Source organism: Corvus kubaryi, unplaced genomic scaffold, assembly GCF_017639235.1.
Source record: "Corvus kubaryi isolate FWS band 111438036 unplaced genomic scaffold, C.kubaryi_AGA036_p1.0 37383, whole genome shotgun sequence".
Classification (NCBI taxonomy): domain Eukaryota; kingdom Metazoa; phylum Chordata; class Aves; order Passeriformes; family Corvidae; genus Corvus; species Corvus kubaryi.
The window spans coordinates 2,997,074-3,019,842 of record NW_024581125.1 but is presented as its reverse complement, the minus strand read 5'-3'; the positions used below and the strand labels follow the sequence as shown (position 1 = coordinate 3,019,842).

The window sequence follows — 22,769 nt, the reverse complement described above, 5'->3', positions numbered from 1 at the left end:
TGTAATCCTGGCTGCAATCAACCTCTCTAACCACTCCAGAAAGGAAGGAGGGGCAGAGGGTGGAGAAAGTTCACACTTAGATCAAATAAAAAATGGGAAAATATCCAGAGAGCTTTAGTCAGGTAAAAACACAGTTCCCTCTCATGGGAAACCTCCAGGACAAGTTTCCTTGAACTTCACACAGGGTTATAAATAGGAGGAAAGTCACCTAGAGTTCAGTACAGGTTCACTGTAAAAAAATCCAGACATTCTCATTTTCCTTCTTGAGTGATATCCATCAATATGTTAGCTGTAAGCCAATTCATAATTACAGGCTGCTGAGAGCTTGGGAGAATGGTATCAGTAGCAGCTTTCCTCAACTCTGCTGTGGCGTGGGTTATGGGTTATTTTTGTCCCCCTTTAGTTTCTCTTGGCTTCCTTTTCAGATGGCAAAAATACCTCTCTTACACCTTAAAACATATGCTGTCAAAAATGTCAGGGGCGGTTCTCCATTTCACACTGCCCCGTAACACAGCTCTGAGATATCAATGAAAGAAGGCCTCACACCACTGCTGGGTTCCAAGCTCAAACATTCTCAAGCTGAAAGTTTCACAAACTTCTTCAAGAGCTGACAAAGGCCAGCTTGAAATGTTGGGTCTCCTTTCCCCAGAGAAGATATGCAGAAGCCTTTTGCCCTTGAAAATAATTTTCTCAGGGGAAAAACAAACCCAACACTTGTTTCCTCTTTAGAGCTGCTGTGGTATTGCTGCTCAGAGTATGTGCAAGAAATGGTCTTGGCTTTGTTGAGATGTGGCTTGGTCAAGTCAAAACCATGTTTGCATCTCAATTGCACAAAAAAGTTCTCTGTGACCTCTTGAGTCTCTGTCTGCAAAACCCACTGCGGATACTTTGGTGGCTGGCTCTGGAGCAGGAGGGCTCCTGGCTGCATTGTGTCCCGCAAGCTTATCCTAATGCAATGAGACACCCAATTCCCTGCACACGCAACACCTGCACCTTAAATCCTGGGTTTGTATGTACATGTGCCAACTTGAGCCTAAAAATACCAGATTTCTGAAACAATCCCTGGTGACAAGCAAAACAAGGCTTCTCTAGCTGCAACTGAAACGAGCAAAGGACTACAGATCTTTAAATTCCTGAGCTTCTCGAGCCCCACCTGCCAGCCTGTCCATAGCAGTTCTGGTGCAGAAAGACAAGTGATGCACACAAAGCTACCTTGGTGCTTAGGTCCCTCAATTTGCAAATTGGGTCTCATGGGGGTTTTCCTGTTTCATTTCCTCATCACTGAAAAACAGATAACAAGGAGGCAACAGCTCATACCCACTTCACGCAGGCTTGGGGCTGATGGAATAGATAGGGATTTTTAAAGAAATGACACAAAAATTGCAGGCTAAGTAGTAAGTCCTTTAGTATTATTAATAATCACCTTACTATTGTGTCTGAGATAATCACATTGGTATCAGGGTCTAATACCTCAGTGGTTATGGTAACAATACAAAGTTATTATTCCTTCCACTTTGTAATTATCTCATTTCACTACTGCACAAAGGCTAAGTAAAACTAAGGAGATCACGTAGAGCGCTGTGCAGCTGGGGCACCAGCAGCACCGAGTACTCTACGATGTACTTACATGACCTTCATTGCAGCAATACGTGTGCCTGGCCATGATTCCCACGTGCTGCCCTCTCAACATCTCAACTAGGTGGAGAAGTGCTCTTTATTTCCATTTTACTAGCAGGCAGCTGAGGCAGAGATAAGGTTAAGGGGTCTGCAGCTGTACTGGCCCCGGTTTCCAAAGCATCAAATGACTTTGCAATTTAGGTCCCCCATAAACGAGTGAATAAGAGTAGCTTAAACATTCAAAATTAGTAATAAAAAAGAGATGAGAGGATTGGAAAATAAAGACAGACTAGAATGGAATCAATGCTAGACATATGACTACAGCCTATCATAGTGTAAACTGAGCACAGGAATTACTCACAGTCACAAAAGATAGTGTTAGAAAGAGCAATAATCTGCACCAAAAGAAAGAAAAGTTAAAGTTAAGGTTAAATATCAGGATGAGAGCCACAGCTATAAAAAGCAGATGGGAAGTGGAACTGTCTCCCTAGGGAGGCAACAGAAACAGTCTCTCGGGATGTTTAAAAAACAGGTTAGGCCTGGTGTTTAGAAGCACTGCTGCTCTATATGCAGAAATCTTACCGCATTCATGCTTTTTTGATGCCAGTGAAATCCCACATACAGCACTGTGACAGAATAAAAGCCCAGAGGAAAAAGAAAGTCACTGTCTTATTTGCTGCCCCAGAACAGGAAGGCTGGCCTAGGAACTGGCAGCACCCAGCAGTGGAGAGGGGCCTGTGTGCTCTCCAAACTGTAGCCCAGAAGAGCAGGACCACGTGATTTGTTGCGTTCCACCTGGCCTGAGGCAACACAGAGAGGGACAGAATCTGGGTAAGGATGCCAGGATGTGAATTGCTAACATGGAGGGGAGACGGGAGACACACAGAAAACTGATGTCAGAGGTTTCACCCCAAAGACAAACTTCCATTCTTGCACGAGTATTTAATCAGGAACGAACCGGTCACAACTAATGAGGGATGACCCCGTGTGAATCCTACACCGTGGTGATGCTGCCTAAACAAGAACCTTGTAACCTCCAAGCACTGCAGAGGACTTGCTGGTAGACCTGGCAGAGACATAGCAAAGCCATGGTCCACTGGGAGAGGCAGCAGGAGGGACCAGACCAGTCTCACAGACACCAGGATAAATCTTAGCACCTGCTAATCTCGCTGTGAACTGACATTAAGAATGAGAATGCTCCCATGGTGTTGGCATCTCTCATCTTTACGAGAGGGGTGACTCTTTCTTATGCAGCCAATATACAGGGAGCCCCCAGGCACTAAAAGAACAGACACCTCCTGCTTGCACCGGGGCACCACAAGAGACAGGGAGCTGCAGGGCATCTGCTCCTGCTATCTCCATCACACACTCCACACAGGAGTGGGGGAAAAGAGGAGAAAAGCTGATACCCAGCCCTAAGGGAGAGAGGGATTCATGAGGTTGGTACACAGCCCACCTACCATTGCTTGCCAGGACCACTCCTTCCATGTCTCTGTTTTATCTGTCAGAAGCAGACTTCCTGCATTGGACAGTTAAAGACTGAATCCTAAACTGCAGCAGATAGGAGGGAATTTTTATGGAAGTCCAAAATATAAAAGTGAACACTCCTCGCTTTGGGTGGAACCATATCTTTTCAAAAGTTCCCCTGAAAACAAAGATCAAATGTACTTTTGCTGGAATGATCAAGATCCTACAGCATCTTTAAATCAAAGATTTCTTTGATTAATGATTTCTCCATGGTAATAATGCTCTGTAGAAAAGACCAAGATTCTATACTGAGATAATTCTGAACATAAAAGATAATCTTTCCATATAGCAGATACCAGTATTTATCACAGTAGTGCTCTGGAGATGAAGATGACCCCTCCACTCCAAGTCCAGGTGGGGCTCTAGCAAAGCATGGGATACAAGAGGGCTCCACAGAGGATTAAATTTTAAACAAGGATCCCCAGGGGATGAAGCCCTGGCATAGCAAACTCCTACCCCTGTACACATTTTGAGCTTACCCTCTAAAAACGCACACACAAATAAATGGAAAGCAGAATAGCAGAGATTTTAGACTCTCCAGCACGGAGTGAAGGCCTCTAGGTGCTGGAAGCACTAATGAGAAGCAGAGCTGCTGCAGGATTGCGCACATGCTCACAGCGGTTTGGAACCCGCAGCCCGATAAGAAAAACCCAAAATGATTTTGTGACGAGGGTAATTCCACTGAGTTTAACTGAAACAGCGTAAGAAAACCTGAGAGGAAGAGCAGCTCTGCCTGATTAAATTGAGCTCTAAGTATCAGATCAACAGAATAAATACCCACCAGCTCATCACAACTGAGGGAAGATGCTGTTTGCTAACCTATTTGGAGAAATGGGATTTGTATGCAAAACAGCCCCTTGCCTCTTCACATACACATTTGATTTTTCACAGACAGTATCCTATGTGTCCGCTTTTAATTTTTTTCCCCATTCACAAAGTGTTGGAGTCAGTCCAGTACAGAGTGTAATGAGAACTTCAGATCACAAGATGCAACTAATTATGACATTCCCATTCTCAAAAACACAGTTACAGAGTAGATACTGGGCCTTTTAAGAGTGGAGATGTTAATAGCAGCAAAAGTTCCCCCCAGATGAAAAAGAGCAGTTTAAAATATTGACTTCATTATTCTTAATAACCATCCTTGCCACTGTTTCAGTAATTCTCACTGGCTTTTGACAGCTGGGAACTCACACACAGCACAGTGTATTCCAGAGCTTGTTCATCCAATTTTTCAGCCAAACTGAGCCACTCAGAAGTGGGACTCTCCCAAACACGTATTGAGGCAGGCATGTCAACAGGATTAGGGAACAAGTTCCTTCTACGTCTGAGCATAGTTGCACACACAGATAGCACTCCTCAGGTCTGCCACTCAACCCCAGGCGTGTGGACACCTCGGATGGCCCACTGTCACCCAGGTTGGGCCGAGAGGAAAGTCCTCATGGATAAGAAGAGATGAGAAAGATGGACTTGCTAACCAACAAACATGGAAAGAGTTCCCATGAACAGGGCATTTTCCTTTTTAATTATACGTGCCTTTTATCTTGCACACTGTACATGGTTTGCTAAGATTGTGCTTTTGGGAGTTTTGTCTAAGCCTCTCTTTTCAAAACAAAAGCTTTCTGCTTTTCTTTTGCCAATAAAGGGGTACCATTAGTTCAGTGCTATTGAAGAGCTGGACAGAAACAAACAAAATGCAGCAGCAATGCAGGAGAAAGAGGGGGAAGAAAAATAAATATTTCTTAAAAGCAAAAAAACTGTTTGGAGGGGACACTTTCTAAGCAGGAAAGCAGTAGCTTTGAAACAAATTTTAAAATGTATTGTGAGGACAATCTTCTGTGAAAAAATAATAATCTGACTACCCACTTTTTTAGGAAGAAACAGACAGTAAAACTGCTTTCTTATATGAATAACACTTACATACTCCCACAGTAATGAACATGACTGAAGCTGCCAAGTAAAAAGAAAAATCAGGAAACTCCAGAATTAATGTTCATGTCGACAGTTTGTGTGGACACGCGACGAGACAGTCTTTTAAGCACTAAACAATCTGCACACAGGACCATCCTTACTTAGTGCAATGGATGAATGATTCTCACTTAGTCAAAACCTATTCCGACTTTTGTTTTCTCCTTAGCATGTGATCCCATCCCTCATTTCTGACTTACTGCCCAAGCCCTGCTCTGAAAACTGAGGTGCCTGTGTTTGCTCTGGACTCTTCCAGATTGCTCATCACTGCAGCCTTGACTTTTTCAAGCACTGTTGGAGCATTTATGTTTACAATAGCATTATGAGGGGAGGGCTGACTCAGCTCCATTTTAGACACAAGAGAAATCCATGCCAAAACATAACTGCTAAGTTTATGTGCCCATCTGAGGATGCCTGGCTTTGTGGGGTAAAACAGCATCAGGCTGTCATACCTTTCAAAGTATGGAGGTCAACATCTGGATGGCTTTAACCATCAGAATGACCTGTCAGATTCAGCTGCCTCCCTTAAAACTTCCGGGGTTTGTTCATGAACTGTCTACAGCAAAATTTCTCTCATATAGTTTGTCTTTGCCATTGTCTTGTGCAAGTCCAGAGAGGACTGAGAAGACAGGCATGCCTCAGGGTGAGATAGCAGGTACTCTGTGAATGCCATCAGCAGATTGCTTTGCCTGGATGTTTTTCCCTTTAAAACAGCAAAATCCAGGCAAGGTGAAGCCAATCCCTGCTGATTTGTCCAATGCATCTCGCAGGAGGGGGCTACAAACTTCTGTCCCAGCACTCCACAGCCTGTCCTTACATTCCCATCCTAGAAGCCGTCTCTGTACCTCTCTTATATTACCTGGGGTGTGGAACTATGGAGTTAATTCTGAAAACAACACCTGAAAGTCCTGTAAGTACCTTGAGGTACATGCCCACTCTTAGTGTAAGTCTGCGCATGAACTCTCCCCAGGCATTATCCTACTGATGTCCTGAAGGCATCGTTATATTCCTGAAACCAAAGCAGCTGCATGTGGGAGGAAAATACAGACGTAAAGTTCATCAGAACTCCGTATGTCCGTAAAAGGTAAATAATCGCAGGAGTAAATCGCTGCAAGATAAGTCCTTAATTATTTAGGGCTAAACAGCAGTAGCAGCATGACAGATGTGAAGCAATATTTTGTTAACCACTCAGCCTGGGAACACTTACACAGTAAGATATTATTCTGCACAAGAAGATAAGGCAAAATGTAGACTGTGATGCTTAGAAACATTTTCAAATCAACAGGAAATAATATTAAAAAGCATGAACAAACACCAATCCAAAGGAAAAAAATGTAATTATTTTTAAGTTACTAGTAAGTATCAGCTATTTCAGAGATCTCAGAGATGCTTCTGCTAATTTCTGTTTGCATCTACATTTCATTATTTTTTTTACCTTTCCTGTTGTACTGTATGAAAACTGCACTAAGCACAGGAAGAACTGACTAAAAAGTAGCAGTGAGACGATGTCACTAAGTGGTGACACAAGCAAAGTGCTCTCAAATCCACAAATCAAATTAACTGAGAGGAAAAAAGAAAAAGAGATAAAACAGAATTCTTCAATTCCTTTATTGCATAAATTGCCTTCCATAGTAGTTTAAACCTTCTTGGGAAGGAGAAAAGATTAAGGGGTTTTGCTTTGGTATTTTATTTTATTATTAATAGCACTCTCTTATTTAAGGAGGAAAAGAATATACATACATACATTAAAAAAAACAGGGAATCGGTGTTGCATTTATGAAACCATGCACCAGATTCTCAGCTGGTACAAAACAGAAGTACTTCCTTTACTTAGGGGATGTAATTCCAATCTCCATCAGCTGAGGATCTGATCTGACGAGCTTTCCTCTAACAAAAATATATTCAGACTCACCTCAATTTAGACACTAAGTGTACCAGATTGAACCTGGCTTCAAGTTTCAAAACAGTTTTCAACCTCTTCTGTGTATATATTAGCCAATATCCTCTTTTCTGCTCAGAAATAGCAGAAGATGTAAACATTGACAGAATCATAGAATCATTTAGGCTGGAAAAGACCTTTGCTGCAGCTGCTGGATCTGCTCTACCTTCCAAGCCTACTTACAGACTTTGATGTGTGCTTTATGAAAGCACAGAATACTTGTATAGCACACTGATATGAAACTGTTTAAAGTCCCTAGGAGACATCTACCCATCTTTTCCATGATCCAGGTGTGCATAAGCCAACTCAGCTTGTTTATATGGCAGGGACAGACACCTTAACTTCCCTGCCCACGGCCAGAGTGGAATTTCACCTTCATGCAGGGGGATGCCAGGTTTTAGGGCAATAATACAGGTTTTAACTCTTCACCTGTGAGCGCTACTCTACGAATTGCCTTGGACAGTTTTGTGGGAGCACTTGTCTGTTTCTGCTGGCCCTCTGCTGAAAGCTGCTGGATCTGAGTGCTTAGAGGGGTGACACTTTCTCCACTGAAAACAAAGCCTAAAACTACAAACTGAGCAGAGCTGAACATGGCTAAGTCAGTTAGGGAAGGAGCTCCAGTGGAACTTGTGCTAAGCAGCTTAGGTGCCTTCTGAAAATCCCACACCTTTACACTTCATCCTCACGCAAAACACAGAACCATCAGCCATGTGCTCTTCACACAGGAAGAACAATCTCTATCAATGGCAGTATCTAGGTAACAAAATCTATATTCATATTGTGAAAAGGTCTTGAACTGCAATGTTTGTGTTTGGTAATGTGGGATATTTTTTTTTGTCCCAACTCCCTTTTTGTTTTAATTGTCAACATTTGTATTGTGTTCTGTTTTCTTTCAAAATTTACAGTTGAAACTACAGTTATTGTCAGATGTGTGAAAATTGCAGCTCACCATTCCACAGACATTTTCCCTACTGACTTTCAGATCAAATCCAGCTCAAGCAATTCTCTCCCAGCCTAGTCCCAACTCTTCTACTCTCATGGAAGTTCAAGCTTTCTGTCAGCATTTTCCATCAAGCTTCCTGTATACTCCCAAGTCTACTTGAAGAAGCTTACTTGCTTACCTTTCCTATTCTTGGAAATGGCAGAGCAACTCAATGCTCCTAAAACAGAAATGGCAGAGCAACTCAATGCTCCTAAAACAGAAACTCCTACTGAAGTGAGGTTGATTCTGTAGAAGAAATACATATCAAGAGTCAGGAAACTCATGCAGGATTTCTGCCTGCAGTTGCACTTCCACCACTGTGTTTCAGGAGTCACACATTTGCTAACACCTCAAAGAAGTTCATCTGTAATGCTGTCACTTGCAACCAGTCCAATTATCTCTGCTCATTCAACAATGAAACACACAGCCTCTTATAAATGGCTCGAACACACAAGTTGAACGTTCAGGAGATACAAACACAACAAGTTAAGATCTTACTCAGGAGTCCTACACAGATGAGCAAGTGGGCAGAATGCAGCCTCTTGGTGCAGGGACAGGGACTAAAACCACAGCTGATCCCGATCACTGGGGCTCCAACACGACTACCAGCACACAGCTATGAGACAGGCTCTTCTTGACAACTTATCAAGAAACTATATCAAATAGACTTGATACAGACATGGTCCTATCACTTAACAAGGCAAGAGAAACCCAATCTCTCTTGACCACCTTCAGCTCTAGGGTGAGTGTTGTGGCTGCCATGAGCTAGGACTTAACAGCAAGATCTAACTGAATCAAAAATGCAATTTAGAGGGCTTTGAAAGATGAACAAGTTTGAACTCAACCAGCATATGGCATTTATTAGATGAAGAAATGGGTATGAACTGCAAAGCCTGCTTCCAAGAGCCCACGGTTATTCTTTGTGATCTTTGGAATTTCACAGCCACTTTGGGGCCCAGAGTGTCAAAACAATCTGCCATTGAAGCCGGGATACACCCAAGGAGACACTGAGAGAGAAATTCGATAGCATCAGCCGAAGAGCTCAGTTACACAAAAGGAGAGGTGTGGCTGAACCACAACTTTTCTGATTCACATCAAGGCTTTCCCAAAGTTGAGAGCTGCACTCTCTGAAGAGGATGGTACAGACCCAGAGCTACACTTCATTTTCACTACCTGCTGCACTGGGACGGTAGTGATAAAGGAAGGAAGAAGTGTGAGGAGAAGCCAAGGTGGGCTCACCAGAGTGTGTCCTGAGGTGTCCTGTGAGGGCGTCCCTCCGCCGGCAGGCGTAGCTACAGAAGGGACATTTGAACGGTTTCTCCCCAGAGTGCAACTTGATGTGCCTCAGCAGGTTCCCCTTCTGGGTAAAAGAAGCTCCACATTGGTTACAGTGGAAGGGGCGTTCACCTGGAAGGGAAGGGGAAGGGAGAGAGCTGTCAACACACATCGGAGGATGCACAGAGGCCACTTTCCCACTCTGTACCAGTGCCATTGCACATGGGTACAGCCCCCACCACCACCATCACACGGCACTTCTAAAGTCAGAGGCCGTTTCTTTTGCACAATGGGCAAAGCCTCCAATAGTGATTTGAGGCTCTTTCCTTGAGGTGATCAATGCTTCCTTGGTTTTCTTGAAAGTTCTTCACCTCAGAGCTTCTATCCTTTATAAAAGATGAGCTCTGCTGAAAATTTAGATCCATAGTTGTGGTTTTACAGTATTTACTTCTATGGTTTTGCACTTATTTTTAGTACAGGTCCAATCCATATGGGTATTTAGAACTGATCATTAACAATTGGACCATAGCAAAGGTGTTAAGGCCTTTGGTTCAAATCAAACCTGTTGCTTGCGTTACACTTTGACTGACAGCCCTTTTTAAAGGCTGCTTTGCATTGCTAGAGGGACATGGAGGGAATGCATGCGAGTGAGGATCAGGGCTGCAAGCTCTGGGCAGTACTGAAAGTTGAGAAAAATCTTACACCATTAAACAGTGAAACAAGCAAATTTGCACTCTACATAAAACAAATTAAAAAGACTGATTTGATGAAAAAGTAAGAGAAACCCTACGCCTTACCCTATCACTTCCTCCCATGTGTTCACACACTCTCACACACACATCCAAAGCTTATTTTTATGCTAAGCCTTCATATTTGCCTTAGACAGTGGGGATCGGGCCCATTAAAAAACCCCCACCTTTAAAAAAAAAATTATTATTTAGAGGAAAACCCCCTGATGAGCTCACACAGGTTTTCTGGAACATTATCAAAACCATACTCTATATCAACATTTGTTGAAGACAGTCAGACTGTTCCAGCAGTCTCGGGCAGGCAGTCAGCTCTAATCACCTGCTTACGTCCTGCTGAGCAAATCAATTGAACACGAGCATATACTTGTGCTGGCCACTTGTCCAAGCACTTTACTGCATCTGGACTTTAGATCATAGAATCCAAGAATGGTTTGGGTTGGAAGAGATCTTAAAGCCCATCTAGCTCCACCCCCTGCCATGGGCAGGGGCACCTTCCACTATCCCAGATTGCTCCAAATCCCATCCAACCTGGCCTTGGACACTTTCAGGGATGGGACAGCCACAGCTTCTCTGGGCAACCTGTGCCAGGGCCTCACCCTCCCTCACAGGGAAGAACTTCTTCCATATATACCTAATTTAAATCTATCCTCTTCCTATTTTAAGCACTACCGAATGTTTACACCAAGTAGGGCCCCAGCTCAACAAGGTCTTGATCATCAGATATCAGATGTAAGCGACCTCATCCACACTTTTCAGCGTATCACCTATTACGAAACCTTGGCCAAATCCTGCTGGGACCTTCTGAGTTTGAATTTAGTGGACTGAAGCACAGATCTTGTGAAAAACAAACACGTTCTGTGATCTTTCACATATCTTCAAAGCCTTTTACAATTGCTTTAAAACAATTACTCCCTTGCTGGACAAAATGAATGCTACATTTAGATCGAAGCAGTTCATGTGTCTGTCTAGGGTGAAGTCCAAAATACATCTGGAGATTCAAATGGAAGGAGAGGGAGGGAGAGAGCTCTTACAGATGTCCACAAGCAATTCTTGTGTCAGTAGTTCAAATCATTGCCAGGACTGCAATGCTGCCAGGAGGGCAGCACAAAGTATGCTATACTCCGTAACTTTTATTTCACACGTGGGAGATGAAAATCACATCTAAGGCTGCTGCAGAGGTACTCAAAGAGATACTAAGATTCCTAAAATCTCACCAAGAACATTATGGAGTAATAATAAACAAAAAAAAAAAAAATCACGGCATAAGGCTCTTCTTCCAATACACTGAACACGAGCTCATTAGAATTGATAAAGAGTTTGTGGTTTCCCTTTCAAACTCCCACACTATACTTAAAGGATCTGATTAGCCATTATCTTCTTTTATATCATTTCAAAATGTCCATAACAGAGATATGTAAAGAGACTGCAGTAGAAAAATACATGGGTTTTTTTTTTCTTTTATGTTTTGCTTTCGCTGTCTGAGAAAGCAGGCAAAACCCTTTCCTTTGACACGTTTCTGAGTGTTCTGGAATGATATCTTCAGTTTCAGGATGACAACATGAAAGAAGGTAGCACATTTCTTACCAAGTCTAAAGTCTTTCCTTCTACTCCTGCTGTATTTAAAATTATGCAGTTACTGTGTTTTACCCACTACATCACCCACTTATTATCTCTGACATTTTGGAGGCCACATATGAGCAGGTATTACTCCTCCGAAAACTGGCTGCTCTAGAGATGCTGAAAGCTTTCAGTCAGGAATTCAAATAGTCACTGCACCACAGTTTGATAGCAAAGACGACATGAAAACACTCACCACAAAATCACCCGTAGTCTGCTCCTCTCTTGCAACAGACAGAATCCGCTCCAATAGCACATTTTACCTTAAATAACCTTTGTATCTATTTAAAGCCAGCCTGAATTCATTTCTCCTACTGGCTTCATTCTGGCTAAATAGCTGCTTTGATGTGTTTGTTACACTCTTGTCCAATCACTCGATTCCAGCTCCTTGTTTAAGCTGCAGGCTTGTGGGATGCAATTTTGGTCACACCTTCGTGTTATTGATTAGCAGCGTTTACATTTAGCACAGCTAATCTGGAGGCCATTATCCAATAGAAGGGTGCACAAAGAGAAGTAACGACTGAATAGCAAGAAGATTCTGTTGGTTTTCCAAGAACTGTGCTGTCTGATGCCCACTCCAAATACTAGCAAACAAGCCTTTATCACTTCAATGCCTTGAGAAGACTGTGTTCCAATTATTTCTCCTGCTGCCTTTTCCTGGTAAGTTTGTAAACTGTTCTCCAGAATTATTGCTTCCCAGTAACGAAGTAACTACCTCGACACCCTTATTCACCTCCCTTACTTTTCTGTGAAAACGCAGAGTTTTTATCCATAAGCTGAAATCAATCATACTTCAAACTAAACATCCACTCACAAGAAGTCTTTAAATGCATCTTTTCTCTACATGAGGCTCCCTGACTGTGTTTAAAATGTTTTTGGGGGTGATGGCAACACAGACACACCAGGAACTACGGACCTATTAAAGGTGGCACACGCAACTCCGAGAGGGTAATGACAATTATAAGCATGGTGTGCTTCCCCTCCACTTTACAGCTATGCATTTACTGCCTGACTCTGTACTTACAGCGATTAATTAAAATAAGAACTCGGCTGAAAGGCAACTAAGCAAGTTCTGTGCTTTTCAGCACTGGAAACTATGTGACTGCAACATAACTGCAAAATACTTTTAGTCTACTTTAAGTATTAAAGCTCTTCTCTATTATTGAGCTAAACCAAGGCAGAAAACCCTCCAACTCAGTGACTTTCAGAGTGGCAGGAGGGGGAGGGAGAGCCAACCAAACAAAAAAGATGTTTCTTTTCAACTCCAGATTTAGAGTCTAAAGCCAGACAAAACCAGGAATGCCTCAAAAGCCCTGCTCTTCAGCAGAGGGAATTTAATTATCTAAGTTACTTCAGGAATGGACAAGGCAAGGTAAGACAGAGTGCCAAGTATTATCTTTCCTAAAGGCTTTGTAAGAGGGGCTTGTGCCAGGGAATAATTAAATTAATAAATAAATACACCCATAGAGTTTTATCATTTTACAGTTAAATAAAGTATTAATTAAAAAGTATTATTTCAATATTTACCTCTAAAGTACAGTAAAATACTGCTGAAACCTCACATTTCATTGCTTAACATGCACCCATTACTGCTATGTCTCCTCCAGGAAAAATAATAACGAATAATAGTAAAGAAATATTACTGCTCTTGAGTTACACCAGTATCTGAAGCACACAGGTTCACTTGCTCTTGTGCAAACAAATCCTGAGACGAATGGTGAAGTGGACCCTTGAATCCAGGACAAGCAAGACATGGGCCTTTCTTTTCCAGTATCTTTAATACATGACAGCTGGTTGGAGACTTCACTGCACAAGCCACGAGTGCTGGCTGGCTGATACAAAGTGAAACCAGGCAAATGAACCGATGAACTTCCTACTAATAGATTTCACAGATGTCAAATGTTGTTTCAAAAAGCAAACCAACTCCTTTTTCTGCTTAATTGGAAGCTTCCCTGCACAACAGCACTCCTTTCCCGCCTTGGCACGGAAGTGCTGTGCAGAAGTTTCAGTATGAGTTAATCTTCTTCGAATCTCACACCAGTGCAAAACAGTGATATTTTTGCTGCAAAGCTGACACATTTTCTGTATTAAAACAGAAATTTGACTGAGGATGTGGAGCCCACAGACCTGGCAACCAAGGAGACTTAGATTCTCCTAACCCTTGGCTGGTAACATTTGTCCCTTTGAAACAAAAGGGGGAGTGACTCACAAATTAATGCACTGGTTCTCAATAACACAGGGTATTCCTACAGCAGCAGTCCTGCTACATAAAAACTAGGTCCAGAGGGACTTCAACATCTCTCCTGGTTAAATGTATATCTGGGAACTCAACCTTTTTTGTGTGGCAGATACTTTTGATATGCAAAGTATAGCTTAAGTACTTCTCAAATGGGATTTTTTCTTTCCAGCCTCTTAACACAAAATTACTGTGCCCATGCTGCCATCAGAAAGTACTTGTTCTTACTAATAATACAGATTTTCACCCTTCCACAATAGGCTTTTTGTTAACATTCATTTCGTTAAAATGAAACATTTCTCTGATTCACCAGATGCTGCAACTGCTCTGATTCTGCTCTGCCCCAGGAACACAAGGGAATTATCAGCAGTGCTCCTAACACACTGACAGCAGTGAGCTCCAACCTGCCTTTACCCCAGCGAGAGACAGAGCAGCAGATTTTGCTCCATTTCTCTGTTTGTTATTCCAGGGACCATAACTAGTCTGCATACCTCCTTACTGTGCTATCGGATTCACTCAACAGCCTGCACACCATGTGAAATCAGTGATTTTAGTAGGGCTTTTTGTTGGGAAAAACCTCCTTCCAGATAGAGCAAGTTATCATAAAACAGTAGTGATGAATCTCTCATGAAAAATTCCTGGGAAATCCTGGGTGATTTCCTCTGCAGAATTGTCCTCTGCACAAATTTATGACTGCATTCTTAAGACAGAAAAATCATTTAAGTGAACTTGGCAAAACTATCAGAAGAGTTTAGTAATTGAGTACTGCAAGTAAAGCATATCCTTCTGCCCAGAGCAATTTCAGAAATCTTAGCTCCCCTTCCTTATGCTTAAATAGGAAAAAAGAAGACTTTTCAGAAAGTTAGACTTCAGAACCTAAGTAGAAAACTGGACTTTCAGAAATTTAGCCCCACAATTTTTGATTCAGTGCCAAATCTACTAACATTGCAAGAGACAGGAAGGCTGCACTAGGTTACAAATTAGAAATTAAACCAAGAAAACCCTTTCTGCTAGCAAAATGAGAGAGGCAGTCCAGCAGAGTTCATCACAATGTGTTAATATGACTGTTTGTTTAAATTTGCTCCTGGTTAGCTGCTTAGACATACAAGTCTTTTATATGGAACAGCACAACCGGGTTTTTCCTCATTTATTATTTCTGACCTAAAAACTTGAACTCTGCATGAAAAAAAAATTAAATTGCATTCAGAGTTCCAGGGTTGCATGTGTTCAGTTATAATGCTGTGGGTGCTAAAGCAGAACTTGAACATTTCCCTCATGGGTACATAACTCATTTCACCGACTTATGGTACCAAAATGCTTGTGGAGTTCAAGCAAAGATCTGAGACCGTCCTGCAGTTAACACCCCAAAAAAAACCTGAAAGTAACCTACCAGCAGCCCAGAGTAGGAGTGGGGAAAGGCTCAATCCCCAGAGGTGTCCAAGGCCAGGTTGGACAGGGCTTGGAGCAGCCTGGGATATTGGAAGGTGTCCCTGCCCATGGCACGGGGTAGAACAGGATGAGTTTTAAGGTCCCTTCCAACCCAAACCGTTCCATGACTCTATGATGTCAGCCTTCCCTTAGAAATAAAAAGCATTTCAAAATCTAGCAATGGACTAGATAAGGGATGGGATGTTACAGCAGAGAAAAAAATATATAAACAAAGGTCACAATTCACAAGAAAAGGGAGAACAACACGTGGACCTCGCAGAGCACAGAAGTATCAACATGGCTATAGCAGAACATGGTTCCTGCTTTACCAGAAACAAGGAGCAAGGAAATTTTAATTCAGGCCCACAGCAGAAAGCATAAAGAAGTGAGAAATCACAGAGATTCCTACTCATTATCTCAGAAAACCTGGATTATCGGCCTCTTCTCCTTCTCCCCTTCCCTCTACATCCCCAAGCACAAATCCCTGGACTATCCAATGGCAATATTCTATGACCAAGTCATCTCCTGCAGTAACAAAAAATTGATAGAGATCCTGCAACTTGAGGAACATGCTGTCGAGTAGGAAATTTGGACCAAAAGAAAACAGTATGGGAAAGGAGGAAAATAAATCCAACTCATGCTATTCTCCTGACAAAAGGATGTGGCACATGAGGGAAGGCTTTACCCTGCTCATTAATGCAGGGATTGCATCACGCTTGATTCCTACACCAAGCATTTTACTTATTTTCTGTCAGCGATGACAAATAAATAGAAAGGCCTTCTCCTGGTGCTCAGGTAGATTACAAAAACACTTCACCTCAATTAGCAGTTTTTCAGAGAAACGCTGTGTTTGGCAGAATCAGCAGTGCCACGGGCCCTGTGATGGAAGTGCCGCAGACCAGAGCATCACTTGGACCATGATCTGAGGGATGAATGGGCAATCCCCAGCTTGGTCTATCACAGGAAGGGGTGACTGCACACCAGGATCAGACACGGTACACTGAGCTCACCTACTCCGGCCTCATCCATGGCACAGATTATTTTCCCCCTCCCTGCATCTGTTTGACTGAACTATCATAATGTGTCAGGAAAGACAACTGCTCTTCAGGAACAGAGGAATAATGGCTGGAGAAAAGTGTGGCCCTCTCTGTGCATAGCACAGCCAGAGCCTACGGCACAGCTTCTTGCCAAGCCTGGATCCCTGGTGCAAGGAAAGCTGCACTCATCCCAGCACCCACACAAATTACAGCCTCTGCAACGGACCACAGCATTTTGGGTGATTTACATAAAATGCTGACAGGTTTTCAGGGAAAGGAAAAGGACTTCAGTTTTTGCCAATGCAAACAACTGGCCAGATCATGTTTTGGTTGTGTGCAGTTAAAGAGGAGAGTAAACCAGGATTCAGCTCCCAAAACACACTTAAATTGGCTTTGAGAGGTAGGGATGTACATGCCAGTTGGATTAACTGATAAAGAATGTCATCCCTTTCCACTCACTAGGGGCAACCTCCCTTCTCTCCACCATTCTCCCTTGGGCTGCAAAACCAGACTACCCACAGGTCAGGGCTCATTCCAGAGCTGAGGCCAGCCCATCACGCCCCGCTGCTGAGGAAGTGGCAATATAGTTTAAAATACTGCACTTTACAAGATAGATACCAGTATGTTAAAAATACTCCTTAAAATCCAGGATGTGGAAATCCAAGCAAACTTCTCCTTCTGTTGTGGACAGCAAAGTAGCAGCATGTATTAAAAAACAAACAAACAAAGTGGAGGGAAAAAAAAATCCTCTGCAAAATTTGCCAACTGGTTTACTGAGAACAGAGCACCGAGCTGCACATTAAAAGAAATGCCATTTCTATATGCTTGAAATCATCTGTATAGAACAGTACATCCCAGCTCCTCTGCTCTGATGGGAAAAGAGTCAGAGCTCTCTGAGGAACCAGCAGTAGCCTGAAGGAAAAAGCTACCAGTTATGCAACTGCTGCCCATGCACCCGCAGACGGCCGTCTCGCCCGCACGCAGATGAGATTTTGTTCCGTTCGCTTTGAATTTACACATCTTCTTTAACATGAAAAAGGCAGCTTGCCTGTATTTAAAAGATGCACCAGCTATTCAGTATCTCAGAAATGTAGACCATTTAATTAAGTACCTAAATCTAAATTTAGCACAGCTAGTTTAGCTGCTCGAGTTCAAATACGTGGACTCTGATGCACCTACAATACATATGCTCAGATACATGCAGGCACCAGCGAAAACTTTTCGGAAGGTTGAAAGCTGGAGACTCAGTCTGGTACTTATTTCTCTTTCCCTCTTCTAGTTATAGCACGTCAAATTGCTAATCAAGATTTTGATTCTCTAGCTAATGCTCTTGCCCTCTCATAATTCCTGTCTAAAATCATGAGTGCATCATAAACGATACTGCCATGCTTTGCATTACACACTTAGGTCAAGTTATTACCAATACAACTTACATACAGGAGATTAACTATGCAATATATATTTATTATTCCTCTGTACAGAAATTCTATTGATCTCTTGCCCATCAAGAGCACACTACCTGACTGCAAACTACCAGGTTTACAAAGGGATTACACAGTCTTTCTTACTCTACTCTAAAACTCCACTTTTCTTTTTATATCTTCACAGATCTCAGTCAGTGTGAGTCTCTCACCCCATTAAATAATAGCAAAGATAAAAAGCAAAATATCTTTCACTTTGTCCAAATAATATGAAGAACAAACACCCGCTGAAGCTCCACCACAAAAACCTGTGCTTAACCTTTGTAAGATTTAAGTGTGTATCTGAAGTTAAGCTTATATTGAAGCCCTTCAGGTGACTTACGTGTGCTTAAATCTCATAAAAGTTAAGCACAAACTTAAGTGCTTTTTTGAATCAAAGGTAGACCGCTGCAAGACAAGAGAGCATCATCTTCTGCCACCACCTGTACTTCTGTTGGAGGTGACTATTGCTCCCACCTGAGGAGCGGGCAGCACAGGGGAGGGAGTATCAGCTTCCTGGGCACACCATTTTACCATATTAGCCATAAATCCCCTGAAATTACCCTGGTTTAAGCTCAAGGCCTCATTTTTCAATCCACAAAGACCCACCCAATCAGCATATTGCAGAGGTTCCCTCTGCCTCTTAAATTCTCAAACCCACAAGACTGATAAGCTGTTTGGGACTCCAAATGGTAGTAAAAATACAATTTCTGGGAGGGACCAAGCACTGAAAGCTACCTCCAGAATGGTATTGAGATGGTGTGGGGAAGCCAGGTGGGTGGTTCAGCTGAGGTTTCCCTGAGGGAGCTGTCACACAGTGAGCAGAAAGCCCACCCTGGCATCAGGATCGCTGGGTAATGAGTGTCCCCTGCAGGGTTTGCTCATCCCAGGCCCAGCCACTTCCAAAAGAAGTGTGAGATCCCCAGGAAGCTGCTGGTCTTGTCCACCTGTGAGCACCTCCAATGGAAGAACATCTAAGACTCCCCTTAAAGGTTCAAAAGCTTTGCACATGCACACACACGAACAACACGACCCACCCACCGTGCCCCCCCCATGCCAGAGAATGACTCCCACCATCTTGCTCCAGTCAAGAAGAGTAAGAAAAGCTATTTCCAGACTTTTGGCTGTTTTTAAGAACAAAAGGCTGGAAATCAAAGTAAATGAAGCACTATGCTTGCCAGCAAGAGAGCATCACCAGAATGGGGAAAGCAGGAACAGAAACAAAAACCAACAAAGCCCATTTTTCCCCTCCCCAGCCTCCTGCTACCCCAAGAATGAAAAGGGAAGAGAGAAGAGTTGTCAGGTAACATCAACATTGCCACAGATTTTCTTTCAGCTGCTTACCAGTGTGGCTCCTTTTATGTACCATTAGCACATTGGGCCCAATGCAAACCATGCCACAGACGTCACATTTCAGTTTACCATTCGGAAGCCGGATTCCTCCCTCGCTTGATAGCTCCTGGATCTTTCTGTTATCCACCATCTCGTTACTCCCAATGAAGGGCTCTTCCAGGCTGCTTCCTTCATCGTGAGCTCTGATAATATCTTCATGAATCAGGGGCTTCCTGTCAAATTCCTCATCACTTTGCATTTCTAGCTTTACTGAATTTGCTGAAATAAAAAAAAAAATTAAAAAATTAAAATTAAACCCATGTATTTTCTAAGTTCCCAACTAACAACATGATAAACTTTTTACTGTTATCAATATTACATCACAGCCTTGAAGCTCAAACCATCATGAGAGCCTCATGGTGGTGATGGCATCACAAGTTACAACCGCTTATTCCTTTAAGCCCTTGGTTTGAGGTTTTTTTTCAATTCCTAATTTCTATCCCTATTTTAAAGCTTAAGAACTCAGGTACAGCGTGATCCAGACAACTGCCAAAAGTTGCAGAGATGCAGCAGGATTAAGAACTGACCACCTGCTTCTCAGCTTGAACCACGAGAGTTACATTCTTCTCAAGGAGCCAAAGCCACAGGAGCAAAGGACAAAGCCAGAGTTGCTCCTTCCAGGCCTCTCCTGCCCAGTGCCCCGAGAGGCAGGGTTCCCAAAGGCACAGCACAAGGAAACAAAGCAGGATTGTTCCAAATGCAAAGATCTAGTGAAGCCAGGCTTGTGGGCTGTGCCAGTAATCTCCAAATCACCCTGCCTGCACGGACAGGTTCCCTGATGGAGGGGAGATCAGTCTCTGGATGAGCCTCCAGTGCTTTTTTGCTCCCACCTTCTGATTCATGTCAATGGGACACTGCCAAGGCAAACAGGGCTGCAGTGAGATCTACACTGCTGGATTATTTATATTTGCAAGTGAAATACGTGCAGTTGAAGACCTTTCACATTTGCCTGGTGAGACTGACAGGCTCACTGCTGATTTCTGTGATCCTCAGGTGACAGAATAAACCTCCTCTAACCATCGAGAGCTTGTGGGATCAGCAAGCCTTTAAAGGAAACAAATGTACCAGGCTTTTCCACAAAGGGGTGTCAGTGCAGGGGTGTTTTAATGACCAGATGCCCCCATTTTGATGCCTCAAGAACTGGTCCAACCTGCCGAAAGGCCTGTCCCAGAATCACAGCCTCCATCCACAGTGTCAGCCAGAAGGCAAGCCCACGTGTCTGCTTCCCTAAGCCTTGATCCTGCTGAGGGGTTTAACAAGGAGGTGATTCAGCCTCCATATCTAAGCAGTCTTTGACCTCTGTACTAAGGCCATTGGCACGAGTGCCAGTGACAGCAGCGGATCTGGAGCACAAATCTGTGCCCTGGGCCTGCCCAATGTCACCTAACTCTGGCCAGATGTGCTCATTGGCAACTGCCAAGGGGTGCCCACCCAGGAACCCAATGACAGAGTTACAAGTAAACATTGTGAGGCATCACTAAGAGTTTCAAACAGCTGGCCTGGAAATGTCAGCAGAGAAAACCCTACTATTTAGACTTCTTCCTTCATCCTCCTTTCTTCCTCTTCCCAGAAAACACAGGGTTCAGAGACTGATGTTTGACGTTGCAACTCTAAATCACTGCTGTTACTCCCGAGGAAAGCATAATGAACAGGGTAAAGGCACCAGAGACCAAGCAATGGTAAGATGTTTCTTTTTAATCAAAAAACCGTTGAAACATCTTTCACTACTCATCAATGCATTAATGGGAGCTAAGGAATGAAAAGAAAGTACTATTACGGCAAAGCCCATCCAGAGCAAGGACACTGCTGGATCAGATCACAGCAGACTGGTATCAGCACAGGCGCTGCCATCCAAATGGTCTGTAACTACAAAATATTTGAGTGCATCACTTATAGTAGGGAATTAATATTTTTGTTGCCACAGAGATGCACTTACTGTTCTTGAAAGAGTAAAAAACAGCCCAGACTGAGAGGTCAACCAGGACATGGCCCCAGGTAGTGCCCTGGAGTGGAAACAGGTCAAGAGAAGGCAGTTTGCACGGGGAGCAGGAGGGGACTGGCCCCACCATAGCAGCAAGAGAAGCCATGGGAAGCCATCCTGCCCTGGTGCCGAGCCCAAGTGGCACAGCCAACAGCCTTCTGACCGGGAGGATCTACCCTTGTGGTGGGGCTGAGCAGAAAGGAAGAAGAGCAGGAGCTCTGGCAGCTCCATGGGCTGACAGAGAGAGAGCTGAGGTCCCAGATCCACCTCCCCATGGAAAGCACACACTGGTGATTTACGGACAGCCCACTTTCAGAGTTAAGGAATGGCAGTTCCCTGTAATAATAGCAGCCTTTTGGGGTATTCAGCAAGTCTGAGAATGAAGCCCAAAGAAATGGTTTGCTGGCTTTAGGAGCACGATTTAATACACTCGGCCACACAAGTAGCTACAGCAGAGCCAGAAATACTGCCCTGTGCTCCTCACCTAAAACCCCAGGTTGCTGCCACGAGCCTGCGTGCTGTCCTGGCACAGTACTGCACAAAATATCCAAAAGCCACATCCCAATTGTGCATATTTACATGTACTCACAAGAGAGAAAGTCTTGGGTCTTATGCGTCTTCTCACATATATAAATTTTTGTCTGTTTCTCTGATTTGGAATAATAAACACTTGAGTGCAATTAGTGCTGAGCACCACAACTTCCCATTCACAGCTGTGGAGCTCTGCCTGCTCAGCACACAGGAGAACAAGGCTGTGAGAGCTTACAAACGGGAAGACCACTTACTTTATCTTCCTTCCCCTAGCACTTCTTTCTGCTGAATGATGCTTTCATCCAACAGGATAAGCAGCACAACCAAACGACATGAGCCATTTGCTGAAGCACAGCCTCCCCACACACACAGAGCGCTCTGCAACCCCGACACACAGAGCTCACAAAGCCCAAGGAATTCATGCTGCATCCTTCAAAAAATCCCAGCTATTCTATAGAGCTGTGCAGGCTGTTTACTCTTTCTCCTTCCCTCACCCTCATGCACACGGAGCACTGCCACTGCCATTTTCAGAAACCCTCTGGTAGCTGCAGAAAGGTTTCCTCCAGCTGGGACCAACCGCAGGTCTCCAAGGAGGGGAGCAGGGATCTCCTCTGCTTGTTGTGAGGGCTTTGCTAATCAGGTCATCTCCACTGCCTTACATCATACGGGTGTATATATTAGGCTGTGTGGTAGCTTGCATACAAACAGGCGCTTAAATTGCATACAGTTTGTTTTCTCTGTTCTCAGCCAGCCTCGGAAGCTGCAATCATTTAGCACTGGCACTGTCTTTGTTTTCACCTACAGCACTCAGGAAGCACAATGAACTCTGCTTCAAAAGCAAAAGAAATGTTCAAGGGATGTTGATGGCTATCCTGCATCATACACAAGGCTCCACATCAAATTTCACCCTGTGTTCCCCTGCCTTTCTTGTTCATGTGATTGGTAAAAGCATAAATAAATAAATGGATTTTGTTGAGGTTTTTTTTAAAGTTTTTGGGACATTGCTAAACAAAAAAAGACAGCAAAAGAGAGA

General features: G+C 43.4%; 1 protein-coding gene across 9 annotated transcripts in view; it reads right to left on the bottom strand.

The window, feature by feature from the left end:
- The window catches only part of IKZF2 (IKAROS family zinc finger 2), a 118,219-nt gene that overhangs the window by 37,002 nt on the left and 58,448 nt on the right, over positions 1 to 22,769 (bottom strand). For 8 of the 9 annotated variants that reach the window (XM_042035387.1, XM_042035392.1, XM_042035385.1 and 5 more), the window contains 2 exons: positions 19,177 to 19,443; positions 9,270 to 9,437 (listed from right to left, as the gene is read on the bottom strand). In XM_042035387.1, the coding sequence (XP_041891321.1) occupies positions 9,270 to 9,437; positions 19,177 to 19,443 (435 nt within the window). The remainder of the gene's footprint in view (positions 1 to 9,269; positions 9,438 to 19,176; positions 19,444 to 22,769) is intronic. The other variant, XM_042035393.1, reaches the window with a different exon arrangement.